The sequence below is a fragment of the Betta splendens genome, chromosome 13 (genome assembly GCF_900634795.4).
Source record: "Betta splendens chromosome 13, fBetSpl5.4, whole genome shotgun sequence".
NCBI lineage: Eukaryota > Metazoa > Chordata > Actinopteri > Anabantiformes > Osphronemidae > Betta > Betta splendens.
The window spans coordinates 9564669-9579621 of NC_040893.2; the positions used below are offsets into that span (position 1 = coordinate 9564669).

Below are 14953 nucleotides of genomic sequence, written 5' to 3' on the forward strand. Positions count from 1 at the left end.
ATGCGCTCAGACCACAGGGGTCCCAAGATGTAGTAATGAAGTAGGTCACCTTCAGGCTCACGTCTTTTAATAATAATAGGTACATATTCTCAGTTGGGTTCAATAAAGTAGTGACACAGGCATAAACATGGAGGTTCTGGGACCAGTTTTACTTGCTTGACCATGACTGTTTTTACTTAGTGTGTGTCTGGTTATGTGATAAACATGTATCCAGTTGTATTTAATACTTGATCACAGCAACGTCCATTATATTAAAGTAAAAAGGCAAAGCTAGTGCATTTAGAAAAGACCCAGTTTGAAACTTTTACTGTGTTGTGACTCATTACAGTTATTCATATTCAGAAATGAACAACATAATCTCCATTATCTGACAGAGCTGCTTTCAACACTGTGTCTGAGCGTTAGCATCCAAGGACAAAAGGTGATTATGATGGAAGATGTTTTGACATGGCACAGTTAGAAAAGCACACGTGTAAATAAATCCAATCACGGCTAAACTCCACCAAGCAGCTTCAGGATACTGGTTTGTGCATGATGACTTGTGATAATCTTGTTTTCTACAGAAATGTGTAAACAAAGCTTCTTATGATAGTTCAATACGTCTGATGTTTAAAAGGCAAGTTTGAAAAATATTATCCTAATAAAGATGTATTCTAGTCTTTTTGTTAAATGGGTTGACAAAACAGAGTCCAACCTCATAGTCACGAAGCTCATAAAAATAATTAAAAGATAAATTATTTTACACACAATTCTGAGAGCTTTTCTCTGTTTCAATAAGAAGCAGGCAGCAGACTAGACAATCCTTTGTTTTATTCCAAGTACATGTACAATAGGTCACAACAGGAAGCTAAACACAGTATATGCGGTAATCAGTCAATAGCTTATGTTCACCCGAGGCCCAAAACCATTGAGCGACACCTCTCTGCATGCTGGGTGTCATCAGCATTATTGCTAGAGAGCACATAACATGTGACTGAAGATGCTTTACAACAACATGTCCAGTCCACTGACATGTTTCTCAGAGATGCAAAATAAAGGTATTTGTCCTCAACCAGAATAGAACACAAGCACAAGACCTGGGAAAGGATACATTAAAAGGACAGTGTGACCGCGGACATTAGCTGACAGTCTTATTGTAAGGATTTGGGCTGTTACTGTATATAGCCATTGAAAAGGCGGAAGACGTCATCTGTGGATAAGTAATTTTTCCTTTTACATCTCAGTGATGTCAGATATCCAGTGGTATCATCAAGATCAAATTTTTTGATTTGATTTGATTTACTCTATTAGATAAAATACTTATTAAAAGACACCCTAATTAAGGCATCAAATCCTTCGGCTTCATGTAAATTTTAGTGGTGGGCCTCTTTGGCTCATTAGTCGTTTTCCTCTCAAAGCTGTCATCAGCCTCTGAGTTGTACTGTACTGTGGCAAAGACGCAACAGCAGCCAGGATTTTAGATTACAGGTCATCTAAAATGCGGGACAATGAGAGTTTAATGCACCTGCCACTTCATTTGGGTGTTAGTTCACAGTTCCTGTTAAACTGAATCTGGAAAAATCTTTCCAGCAAAACAGGTCCGCAATTCAGTCCCACACTGTCGTAGACGCACCATGCAAACGGCTTCTCATCTGAGAAACCCTCAGTCAGAACACAGGCTCAGTTCGTTTTCATCCAGACCGTCTCGTCTTGCATAATAACATGCTTAATACTGCTTCACACGCAGTATGTTCTCCACTCCTCTACACAGATTCGACGCCTACAAAACGTAACATAACAATCACTCATGTAAAGATTCAGTGACAATCAGCAAAACTTTGTAAAATTAAACAATCCATTAACAAGTCAGAAAAATACTAAGCAAAACCTACTGAGTTTGACAATTACAAAATACAAAGTTAAACAATCATAAATCTATTTTATCACTCAAGTGTCTTTAAATTGACCCAATAGTATATAAATATATGAATCTATTGCTTTATTGAGGATATACTGCTTAACACAATGCTAAACCGCTAACCTTTAGCTGTAGAAGGCAAGAAAGGCTCCCAGCAACTAATCACAAGGAGATTCAGTCTTACAGGCAAGACTTGCAGTTACTGATGCTCAGTGGTTCAAGAACGGGCCGACTCACACGTGAGTCTGAAATAAAAGGAGGCTGAGGAGCCGCATCACGGAGCTACAGTAAAAACTGGAACCAAAGCACAGAGTCTGAAAGTGTTGTTGCAACAAAAGGACACAATTGATAGTAACTGCAATATGACTCAAACAAATATAAGTATATAAGAATGAACACAGGTCCAAGATCAGCAAAAATGGAGAATGTATAATGAAGTATAATGATGGATTTCATGGACTTCTCTGGGTTGCACAAATGTACCTGTCAGTGGAAGTGTACATTTGATCTAACACTTTTATTTTAATCAGACCATGCTCCAATAGTAAACAGACACTCAGTCATGTTCCAGTTTGTCCATTTTGTTCTAAGTTAAAAACACACACACACAAATGGGTTTATGTAGCAGTAGTTTGTGTGGTGTGTGTGTGTGTATTTAGTACAGGAATCACACCTGAGTGAAACACATGGTCCAGTAGCTCACTGATCATCACCTGAATGCTTATGTCAATAAATGAAAGTCTGCTGACCTTTCTTTCACGCACAGTTAGACAGGCACTGATAACAAACACTGTAAATGTAGCTTTCGTCTTTGAAGACCTAGTTGAATATACTAGAACTAATAGCCTTTACGTTTGCTGTAAAGCTAAGCTATTATTAAACCTCAATGTTTGTTTGACCAGGGGAAGCTACTGTAACTGAAGCATAGTTATTGTTGATACAGGAGCATTTCAGCTGTTGTTCAGCTCCTCCAATATAACACCAGCGCCAAAGATTTGTAACGTTTCTGAGCGCTGTCTATTGATCACCGATTAAAATGTCAAAGCTAAAGTTGGACTCTTCAGTTCGGAGCATGGATGAAGGTATCATTGACAGGCTACAGGAGGAGCGATTTACAGTCCTGCAAAGAGGAAAGGCTGTCTGCCAAACTGCCAAATCTGTCAAAACGTGCAAAACTACTCTTTGTAGGACTTTCCTAAACCACTGACTGTGCTGTTGTCCACATTTGCAAAGGGACAGGAGAGATTATAAAGGATCCCAACAAGAGTCTAATCAGACTCTCAGTATGTTTTTAATGAATCTGGGATTGATTGATTTCCCTCTATTGACCCAAAAACATATTGAAAGAGTGGTAGGGTTGATTATAAGAGCTGAAATTCCTTTCACCCTGGTTAGCACTCACACAGAGGCTGGACACGTGTTTTTGGATTCATAGTTCCCCCTGAAATCACCTGGGCCACACAGGTGGGTGAACAGTCCATCATAAACGGCTGCTACCGCTCACCGCCTTCACTGTAAATCCAAGGAATGATGCGTTCAAATAAGGCCCCACATTATACAGAGCGTGTGAAATGAGTGGAAACAACCAGTTTCAGAGAGGCCTGACTTCGCTTTGCAAGTTATTTAAGGTTATATCAAAGTACATATTATAAAAGTGTCTATGTTAAGTGTAAGATAATTCACTAGCTAAAACCAGTCTCGGTATTATTTCAGTCAAGGTGCAGAACAACAGCTAACAGCGTTAACAGTCCGACAGGCGATAATAGTCTGAAGCTCACAGCATTCGCTAATCTGCCTTCGTCTCGGCAGCAGGGGGCGCTGCAGCAGCCGAGGACAACAGTCTGGCAGCTTCCTCGCGCGTCTTCACCGGCCCCTCCCCTCCTCCCCCCTCCACCTCCCCCCTGTCCAGGCCCGGCGGAGGCTGTCTCTGCGTCACGGGGTGCCGGGCCTGGGCCCGGTGCCGCCGCGGGTGGAGGAAGAGCGCGGGGTCCGGCATGGCCGTGGGCTCCGCGGGGCCCGTCACCCTCTCCACGGGCACGCACTCCCTGGCGCGCTCCACCCGCAGGGACGCGCGGGCGCTCCTCCGCTTGGGTTTGACCGCGGGAGAGGCGGCGCAGGCGCCGTCGGGGCCCGGCCCGGCGCCGCACGGGGCCCCCTGGGCGCCGGCGCGGCCCGGGAGCCCCTGCCTGTGCTGCAGCCGCTGCTGGTGGAGCTTCTGCTTGGCGGCGTGCAGCTGGAAGGAGAGGTACGCCGCCGCCTCCGTCTGCTTCTGCAGCTCCGTGTTGAGGATGGTGGAGCAGTGGCTGCGGCGCTTGAGCTCCTCCAGGAAGTGGCGCTCCTTTTCCTTGAGGGTGGCTCTGAGAGCTCCCACCAAAGGACCTTTATGGCTCAGCTCCTTGCGAAGCTCTGCTAAAGTGCACTCCTGCGCCGCCAAATGGGTTTCCATGTCCTGACAATGGGCCTCCAGAAGCTTCTCTTCTTCCTGTAACTCTGAGATGAACCAGAAATGTTAATCGGATGTGTTTTATGAATGCATGAATTAATTTAAGATGAAGGTTTGTTGGAACCAGTTTCATGATCAGATGAGTAAAATGAACCTTGGTCTCTGTGCAAAGATAAGGTTTACTGCAGCATACGGATATACTGTATTGTTCCTGCTTCTGTGCTCTGTTATTCTGGGGGAAATTCCCCAGAGGAGAGGGATGTATGCATAAAAAAGCCCTGAGTCAATATCATCCTCAGGGCTGACTGAGCTGAGGAGGACGTTACGCTCCCAGAGGCCACTGAAATGGGTCAGCTGTGCCGGGCAGAACAGTCCCGCAGGACGCCGCTGCTGGAGGTAATGTTAAAGCCTGGAATTCCTAAATGTAATAAGGTGCTTCACGCGCGATAAGAGCTTTAGGTGTTCGGTTAAAGCCGCTTCCTCTGATTGCTTTATTATCTACATGATCCTCCTCCATGATCCCTTTCCTTCCATATATTCTCAATCCTCTCTCTTTCTCTGTCCGCCGTGGACGATGAATCAGAGGACTGATCAATGGCAGGCTTTCTGTCGCCATGGTCAGACTGAGTTCACGCGCTAACTATAGAACGCCTAATGTGATCCTCACTTCCTTCCACGCTCCTCCACGTCTGCAGCAGACTGCATTTCACCGCTGTGTTCTCCCCCAATCGCCCTCCTCTCTACCGCTCATTACGTCGTTCCCTCCATCCCTCCCTCTCTCTCTCTATGTCTGTCTCTCACTCTCGGCGCACTCTGTAAGCGGACACCCCCGCTGGGACGCCGAGGAAAACCGAGAGCAGGCAAAGAAACAGAGGATGGATCAATCTGTCAGGTCGGGAGGGGAGCGGAGGGCCGCGCGGTATTGACGGGTCGAGGGGGAAAAGCCTGCGCTGGAACAGGAGATGGGTCTAATGGCTGCGTAATGCAGCCGCGCAAGACTCCCCCCTTAGTGTCTACAAGCACGCGTACGCACAGAACGTCTGACTGTTGTTTCTCATTCACCGTGACAAAATGGTGCCTATCCGAGCATGAGGAGGCCCCCGGGCGGTCCAGCAAGCGTCAGCCGCTTAGACAGTGACCCTCACACAGATATGACGGCGGCGTTTCAACGCGGCTCATCAGCATGCGACATGAAAGCTCCACCGACGCGCAGGACAACGAAGGCCGCGTGCGGGTTCCTCCACTCACATGTGAGGAGATGAAGGGCGAGACAGGGGTGAGAGGAGAGAAGAGGGTGGCTGACAGGGATCTGTCCCCCGGGGGGGGGGGGGGGGGGGGGGGGGGGGGGGGGGGGTGGGGGGGGGGGGGGGATGGGGGGGGGGGTGGATGGGGGGGGGGGACAGAGGGAGGCACGGAGAGGTCCAGGCTCAGAGAGACGGTCCAGTGAGGACTGAGGCTGACTGCAGCAAAAACACGCAACCCCAGAGATGCAAAGACTCTGTCTGTCTCCAGAGAGTCTCTGTCTTTGTGTGCTCACAGCAGAAACACACAACAAAATCACACTGGACAGAAATGAGTCCCAGATTGATGAATGTGAGCATGTGAGGCATTAAAATAAAATAAAAAATACCTATTTGACTTCTGCCTGGAGGCTTCACCTTCAGCTCACTCGTCAACTCTGGAAGACACAGGACACAGGACGGTGAGAGTGACATAAAGGCTGCGCTGCTGCTGGTTAACATAACAGATGCTCAGTGCAGCGTCCTGCAGATTTTTAGTCGGCCGCATGAATAAATAACGAAGCTAAATCTGAAACTTTACATCGAAGGGCGTGTCAGAGTCCTGACCACTGATGTCATGCTACATTAGCACTGTGGAGAAACACAGCAACTCAGACAGACATAAACATCTAAAAAGACAAACAACCTTGAAAACTGAGCACAGACAACATCATTTATCATGTTCTACAGATTCATGTTTGATTAATTACTCACTTGTTACTACATTTGTAAGTAACTCTTACATTGTAGGTGGCTGTTGTGTTGTGTTAGTGGAATATCTTTGCATCCATTCACATGTACCATATGAACAGACAGACAACATCAGCAGGTTGAATAATGATGGACGGCAAAACTAAAGTACGATACAAACGTCACGTGACGTCACATCTGGCGTTTTGTATTCATGATTCAACTGCATCATGTCTCAGTCTCATGTATCCGTTCAATGCAGCGTCTAATGTCCTCTGTTAGCAGATGGTTTCCTAGTATGGGGTGGTCTGTTATTAGAGCTGATGGCCCGTCACTGGTGACCTCAGCGGTCTGGGACAGTGTTTTGGGCTGCAGACGGCTGCTGGTGTCTGGCCTGTCAGTCACTCAGAGAGGCCTGACTGCAGCAGGGAAATGTCCACCTTCAGCTTTGTGCACACGCTGACACACAGCAGCGGGCGTGTGGCCAGTCCACGTTCTGGGTGAACGTAACACAGATCTGAAATAGCTTCTGGATTCCCAGACCCTTAAATGCCTAAATGCTGATAGTAATAACACATTGTGGAGCTCAACAGCCGCCACGGTGGTTTTCTTCTTCTGTTGTTTCTGTCACACCCTTCCTGCTTCTCCTGCAGTCAGGATTACACGCCCACCCACCCATGCAGCTGGCATGAAGGGGGAGAGACGAGGGCACAAAGAGAGAGAGCGGAGAAGGAAGCTTGGAAATAATGAGGCCCAGCCACGATCCTCACTCCCAACTACTGTCCCACAGTCACAATGACACTGGTTTAGCTGCAGGAAATGAGCTGTAGGTGACGAACGCTGCAACAAAAGCAAAGAGGTATTGAGCGCATTTCATCATCCGGCGGGTGTCACACTTTGTAGGTCAGGCTTATCTCCAGACTCACCGAGAATCCAAGGTCTTTGTTCAAACCCGACGCTGATCATTTCAAGGGCAAACACACAAACGCAGCTAATTAATTTCCACGACAAACAACAGGGAGACGGAACAGAAGACGAACCTCATTTGTCTTGTTGTTAACGGGACTGAAGCGCGAGGGCCGACGTGCTGACGAGGAGTTTAGAATAATAACATAGAGGTCAATAGTACGAAGGCAGAGCTGACGACCGGCTCAACCTTCAGGTTGGCTCTCAGCATCGAGCAGCCAACCTCACTCTGTAAAAGCACTCTGCATGAGAGCATCCAGAGAATCTTCAAGGAAGCTCAACCGAGAGAGAAGCCGTCGGTCTGTGGTTCATTAACATAAACATTAGTGCTCCTTATGGACAAACTAATTATAACCATCAACATCTGTGTTATTGTCCAGATGTGACTGTGACTGTCACTTCACAAAGTGATGGAGGGGGTGGTTGTGGTTGAGCCACATCTGCTATGCCCCCCCCCCTTGTTCCACCCCCCTGTGTCTGCCACCACGCTCTCCTTCATATGGACGACTACGACTAATGCTGTCAGGGGGCGGCAATGAAAGGACCCACATGCGCAGCACGGAGGCAGGGTTATGATCAAAAGGAAGTTTATTTTCCAACGCACGGTCAAACGGTCCAGGTCATACACGGGAGGGTTTAAAGCAGTAACAAGGGGAGCAGGCAATCTCGAGTCCAATGTCCAGGCAGGGTTCGTACACAAAGAGGCTCAGCAAAAGTACAGGCAGGGATGAGACAAACTCACGGTCAGTAGCAGTCCAGGGTCAGGCGATGAAACATACATACACTCATGGAACTCGAATACGCTGATGAAACTGGGACACCGAAGAAACACAACAATCTGGCAGGGAACTAAGGACACAGGTGGTGGTTAAATACAACGGGACTCGATTACTGATGACGTGCAGGTGTGAATAATGACCGGGTGAAACAAGAACAGCTGTGACGTGACATAACCCGGAAGTGAAGCTAGAACACAAAACAGAGACCGGGAGACTACCAAAATAAAACAGGAAACTGGGATCGAAAACAGAAGAGTCCTTTCAAAATAAAACCAAGAACGAAAACCTGACAGTACCCCTCCCTCTAGGGCGTCTTCCACGGCGCCCACGGAAGCCCCCCCCCCGAACCAGGGCGGGCGGAGGGTGGACACAGGAGGAGGGACTGAATCCCTCCCCTTCCAGGCAGACAAGCAGGGTGGGTGGAGGGAGGACCGGAGGAGGGTCAAAACAAGAGTCCACAGAACCAAAACCGAAAGTCCAAGACAGGGAGAACAGAGTCCAGGAGTTCCTCACGAGGGTGGTGGCAGGAGAGTCCACCACGACGGCTGGCGAGGTCCGGGAGAGCAGGGCTGAGCCCAGCCCCCTCCCCGACGGAGATGCTCCGGGGGTCCCAGGGTCGCGGCGGACGACGACGGCAGAGGCTTCGCCATCGTCGTGGCAGGCGGGGACTCACCCCAGGCGAACGGCCGTGGCGGTGGCGGAGTCGAGGCGGACGGCGCCGAAGGAGGCAGCGCCATCCAATCAGCAGGCGAAGCCGAGGGCGAGGCCACCAGTCCGGCAGCCGAGACCAGGACGAGGCAGGAACCGATGCAGGTGCGGCCGGAGCCGAGCCGCCAGGAACCGATGCAGGTGCGGCCGGAGCCGAGCCGCCAGGAACCGATGCAGGTGCGGCCGGAGCCGAGCCGCCAGGGACCGATGCAGGTGCGGCCGGAGCCGAGCCGCCAGGGACCGATGCCGGTGCAGCGGGAGCTGCGACGGGAACGACCCCCTCCTGGAGGTCCGCCGGGACTGCGACGGGCGCGACCCCCTCCTGGAGGTCCGCCGGGACTGCGACGGGCGCGACCCCCTCCTGGAGGTCCGCCGGGACTGCGACGGGCGCGACCCCCTCCTGGAGGTCCGCCGGGACTGCGACGGGCGCGACCCCCTCCTGGAGGTCCGCCGGGACTGCGACGGGCGCGACCCCCCTCCTGGAGGTCCGCCGGGACTGCGACGGGCGCGACCCCCTCCTGGAGGTCCGCCGGGACTGCGACGGGCGCGACCCCCTCCTGGAGGTGCGCGGGAACTGCAGCTGGCGCGACCTCCTCCTGGAGGTGCGCGGGAACTGCAGCTGGCGCGACCTCCTCCTGGAGGTGCGCGGGAACTGCAGCTGGCGCGACCTCCTCCTGGAGGTGCGCGGGAACTGCAGCTGGCGCGACCTCCTCCTGGAGGTGCGCGGGAACTGCAGCAGGCGCTGCCTCCTCCTGGAGGCCGGCGGGCGCTGCGGCTCCGAGGGTGAGAGGGACTGGAACGACCTCTCTCGGGCCGACAGGAACGGGGCCTGGGGCGACCTCTACTTGGCCTACGGGAACGCCCTCAACTTGGCCTACGGAAACGCCCTCAGCTTGGCCTACGGAAACGCCCTCAGCTTGGCCTACGGAAACGCCCTCAGCTTGGCCTACGGAAACGCCCTCAGCTTGGCCTACGGGAACGCCCTCAGCTTGGCCTACGGGAACGCCCTCAACTTGGCCTACGGGAACGACCTCAACTTGGCCTACGGGAACGACCTCAACTTGGCCTACGGGAACGACCTCAACTTGGCCTACGGGAACGACCTCAACTTGGCCTACGGGAACGACCTCAACTTGGCCTACGGGAACGACCTCAGCTTGGCCGACGGGAACGACCTCAGCTTGGCCGACAGGAACGACCTCAGCTTGGCCGACAGGAACGACCTCTACTTGGCCGACAGGAACGACCTCTACTTGGCCGACAGGAACGACCTCTACTTGGCCGACAGGAACGACCTCTACTTGGCCGACAGGAACAGGAACAGGGACTAGAACGGCCGCAACATGGCCGACAGGAACGGCCGCAACATGGCCGACAGGAACGGCCGCAACATGGCCGACAGGGACTGGAACGGCCGCAACATGGCCGACAGGGACTGGAACGGCCGCAACATGGCCGACAGGGACTGGAACGGCCGCAACATGGCCGACAGGGACTGGAACGGCCGCAACATGGCCGACAGGGACTGGAACGGCCGCAACATGGCCGACAGGGACTGGAACGGCCGCAACATGGCCGACAGGGACTGGAACGGCCGCAACATGGCCGACAGGGACTGGAACGGCCGCAACATGGCCGACAGGGACTGGAACGGCCGCAACATGGCCGACAGGGACTGGAACGGCCGCAACATGGCCGACAGGGACTGGAACGGCCGCAACATGGCCGACAGGGACTGGAACGGCCGCAACATGGCCGACAGGGACTGGAACGGCGTCCCCTCCGGAGCTGGCATGACAGCTTACAGCTGCCGAGCTCGACGGGGGAGACGTCGGGCCTGATTGGGCGTGCATAGCACCTGTGCGACAGGTGGTGCCCTCTGGCTGGGACAAGACCTGCGCGTGACTGGACTGAACTGGGGCCGGAACAGGACTCGACTGAACTGGGGCCGGAACAGGACTCGACTGAACTGGGGCCGGAACAGGACTCGACTGAACTGGGGCCGGAACAGGACTCGACTGAACTGGGGCCGGAACAGGACTCGACTGAACTGGGGCCGGAACAGGACTCGACTGAACTGGGGCCGGAACAGGACTCGACTGAACTGGGGCCGGAACAGGACTCGACTGAACTGGGGCCGGAACAGGACTCGACTGAACTGGGGCCGGAACAGGACTCGACTGAACTGGGGCCGGAACAGGACTCGACTGAACTGGGGCCGGAACAGGACTCGACTGGACTGAGGCCTGGGCTGGGCTCGACTGGACTGAGGCCTGGGCTGGGCTCGACTGGACTGAGACTTGGGCTGGGCTCGGCTGGGCTGAGACCTGGGCTGGGCTCGGCTGGGCTGAAGACTGAACGGGGCTCGGCTGGACTGGAGACTGAACAGGGCTCGGCTGGACTGGAGACTGGGCAGCACGCGGCTGAACTGGGGACTGGGCAGCACGCGGCTGAACTGGGGACTGGGCAGCACACGACTGAGCTGGAGACTGGGCTAAACACGACTGAGCTGGAGACTGGGCTAAACACGACTGAGCTGGAGACTGGGCTAAACACGACTGAGCTGGAGACTGGGCTAAACACGACTGAGCTGGAGACTGGGCTAAACACGACTGAGCTGGAGACTGGGCTAAAACCGACTGAGCTGGAGACTGGGCTAAACACGACTGAGCTGGAGACTGGGCTAAACACGACTGAGCTGGAGACTGGGCTAAACACGACTGAGCTGGAGACTGGGCAAAACACGGCTGAACTGGAGACTGAGCGGCGCGCGGCTGGACTGGAGACTGAGCGGCGCGCGGCTGGACTGGAGACTGAGCGGCGCGCGGCTGAACTGGAGACCGAGCAGCGCGCGGCCGAACTGGAGACCGAGCAGCGCGCGGCTGAACTGGAGACTGAGGACCGCGTGAGAGCAGGAAATCCTCCCAGGGAAACAACCAGGGAGCTGGGCAGGTTGGTGCAGGCACGACGATCCGACGGGGCGGGGAAGAGGAAACCGAAACCATCGGCGGTGCGACCGGCGCTGGCGTGGTGCAGAGCGCGTCGCTTAGCTCGTCAGACTTCGCGCACAATCGCTCATAGAGGCGACGAACACTGGGGTGATCTAACGCGGTGTCATCGTCCTCCAGCGTCAATATCGCCACCTCCACGGCGCAGCGCTGGTCCTTCGGGTTACTAGCCCGTCGGTAATCCTCCGCGAGGATCTCGAAATAAACATGTAGGTCGCTGGGTAGCTCGGCGCAGGTAAACTCCATACTTCCGCGGGAGAGTTATACTCGCCGTAAAAAAAAACAAGGAAAAACAGTCACTGACCTGACCGGAGGCTAAGTGCTGGCTGGGTCCAAGTTTGGCCAGATTGTTCTGTCAGGGGGCGGCAATGAAAGGACCCACATGCGCAGCACGGAGGCAGGGTTATGATCAAAAGGAAGTTTATTTTCCTAAGCACGGTCAAACGGTCCAGGTCATACACGGGAGGGTTTAAAGCAGTAACAAGGGGAGCAGGCAATCTCGAGTCCAATGTCCAGGCAGGGTTCGTACACAAAGAGGCTCAGCAAAAGTACAGGCAGGGATGAGACAAACTCACGGTCAGTAGCAGTCCAGGGTCAGGCGATGAAACATACATACACTCATGGAACTCGAATACGCTGATGAAACTGGGACACCGAAGAAACACAACAATCTGGCAGGGAACTAAGGACACAGGTGGTGGTTAAATACAACGGGACTCGATTACTGATGACGTGCAGGTGTGAATAATGACCGGGTGAAACAAGAACAGCTGTGACGTGACATAACCCGGAAGTGAAGCTAGAACACAAAACAGAGACCGGGAGACTACCAAAATAAAACAGGAAACTGGGATCGAAAACAGAAGAGTCCTTTCAAAATAAAACCAAGAACGAAAACCTGACAAATGCGAAGCCTGTAGTACGGATCTGTGTATTAGCAGTGACCTGCGTTTGTCCACATCTGCCTGAGGATGCACATATTTATGTGTATCATGTGCGTGTTTGAATAAATGTATTTGTGGGGACATACATTTGTTTTAGGAACATAAGGTGATTCCCTTTTGTCTAAAGGCTGGATTTAGGCTACAGCTGTGACCTGGTTTGAATGTTGGCTTCAGGCAATAAAACACAGAGAACATGCAATCAAATTAAATGGAGGACCTTATGTCTATGTGTGTGTGTGTGTGTGTGTGTGTGTGTGTGTGTGTGTGTGTGTGTGTGTTCATATGCATTTACTGATTAAAGACCAGAGCCATCTGACCCAAACAGGAAATGATGCAGACTACAGGAATTGTAGCATGACATCATCATGTAGTCACTGTCATTAATGGAGCAGACCCACATTTGATGAACAATGACTGCATGAGGAATAAGATCTGAAACATCAGCTGCAGCCACAAAACAAGGTGAACGTATTCAAGGTGCTGACTCTCACTGCTCATTTTCTTACTTATAGTAATTTAATTTGAATAAAAGTAAACAATAGTTTAGTGATTGTGAGGCCGTGGTTATGTATGATAGTAAAATAAAAATAAAAACATCCAGATGAGCAGCAGCTGGAATCAAAAGGGCCGAGCTAAGCATGTCGTGGTCCCATCACAGTCGTGGGGCTTTCTTTCTGTGGCACACGTGCACAAACACACAGTTACCTGAGCATCGCTTCTGCAGGGACAGGATTTCCAGGTGGAGACCGTGGAGCAAGGTGAGGTGCTCCTGCCTGAGGAACACCACGCTCCTCTCCACACCCTCCACCTGCCGCCTCAGGCTCTCATCACCCATGGCCGAGCCTGGAGGAGCAGAGAGAGGCAGTGAGGAAGGACGGGGCTGCTTGTTTACTCCACCAGCAGCATCCCCGGTCTGCGTTCACAAAGCCCTACAGCACCTGCAGTAACGTTAGGCACCGCAAGCCTGACGTCCAGCTGTAAATGTCACCTTCTCACACCGGGAATGTGCTTATGTCAGCTACGGAGATAAGTGCAGGTTCTGTATTGGGGTCATGGGAGCTATAAATAAGGTACCGATGAGCGGATGAACCCGCAGAAACTGGAGAAGCCCCGCAGCTCCAGTCAAGATGAGATCAACCCTCCATAAGCCTCAACATTAGATAATAAACCAGTACACGTGTGAGCGCTTACCTTGAAATTGATGTTAAGTTCCCCCAATTTAAAAATATGATTTGCGAGCGTTATAAAATAGTCCTCCGATCCGGACACGCTGTTCTCCCGAGATCCAGAGTCTGCGAGCTGCGGCATCCCCGCGGAGACATTTCACCACAAGCCAAGTGCTTTTCAGCCGCACGTGACGCCGTCAGATCAGACGAGGAAGAGGCTGCCGCTGGGCAGCTGCGTGAAGGCGTCAAACCAGCCCGATGCGTGGCACCGCCGACCTCCGGCGCAGCCGCTCCCCGCCGCCGCCGCCGCGTCGAGCATCGTCAACAGGAACATGATTTGAGGGCGATCGAAGCGGAACCCGACGGATGGAGTCCGCAGCTCAGCGCCTCCCCCCTCTCCCCCCTCACTGTCGCCCACCGAGCGAGACGTCGAGCTGCCGGAGACGATGAAAACAAGGCACAGGCACCAGAACACGCGAGAACATCGTACGAGCGGAGCTGATTGGTGGAGATCAGCTGCGCGTGCGTCCGCTGCGGAGGATCAATATGGAAATACTGGGAATACAAAGAGGAAGACGCGATACTTTAATGGCTGAGCCAAAGAAATACACAAAAGACAAATAATGTGTTCTTCCTTGTTAATAAAATCACACTATGAATTTAACAGTTACATAGATCTAAAAACATGTGGTAATTGAATAATGCTTTAAATATAAATGTTGACAAAACTTGACAAGCTTTACATTTTAGTTGAAATTATATTTTCAAATAATATCTTTTTAGTAAAGTAGGTTTTAGTACAAACAGCTGCTCTAATTGTAGATAACAGTCCCAGGATCAGTCCCAGTTCACCCACCACTGGCTGCATAATTTTCTGTTTAATCTGCCCTGAACTAAACACTGTCAAATTAATGTCTAAGTGGTCAAGGTTTCAATTTGAAATACACATTCCACATAAATAGAGAAGCAACAGAGGCACTAGACAGTCACATTTTAATGTTAATCTGAGTGTCAATGTGTAAATCAGCTTGTGTGGTGTTGAATGAGTGTAACTGTGTCAGTCTGTCTAAGC

At 51.9% G+C, this 14953-nt stretch overlaps 1 protein-coding gene across 1 annotated transcript; it reads right to left on the reverse strand.

Moving 5' to 3' along the window:
• Nucleotides 1-790: 790 nt before the first annotated feature.
• Nucleotides 791-14413, reverse strand: ccdc92ba (coiled-coil domain containing 92Ba). The gene is made up of 4 exons (XM_029171833.3): nucleotides 13907-14413; nucleotides 13421-13558; nucleotides 5971-6018; nucleotides 791-4387 (listed from the first exon to the last, which is right to left on the reverse strand). Exons 2-4 carry the CDS (start codon nucleotides 13548-13550, stop codon nucleotides 3684-3686), a joined length of 882 nt encoding a protein of 293 aa, XP_029027666.1. The 5' UTR covers nucleotides 13551-13558; nucleotides 13907-14413; the 3' UTR covers nucleotides 791-3683.
• Between the last annotated feature and the right edge of the window lie 540 nt (nucleotides 14414-14953).

Bases quoted from the DNA above. Each gene is read 5' to 3' on its own strand.
- ccdc92ba (XM_029171833.3), bottom strand. From the start codon at position 13,550: ATGGGTGATGAGAGCCTGAGGCGGCAGGTGGAGGGTGTGGAGAGGAGC. The intron at 6,019-13,420 runs GTAACTGTGTGT...TGTGTCTTCCAG, and splicing joins CCTGCAGAAGCGATGCTCAG to AGTTGACGAGTGAGCTGAAG. The intron at 4,388-5,970 runs GTATTTTTTATT...GGTTCATCTCAG, and splicing joins TCCAGGCAGAAGTCAAATAG to AGTTACAGGAAGAAGAGAAG.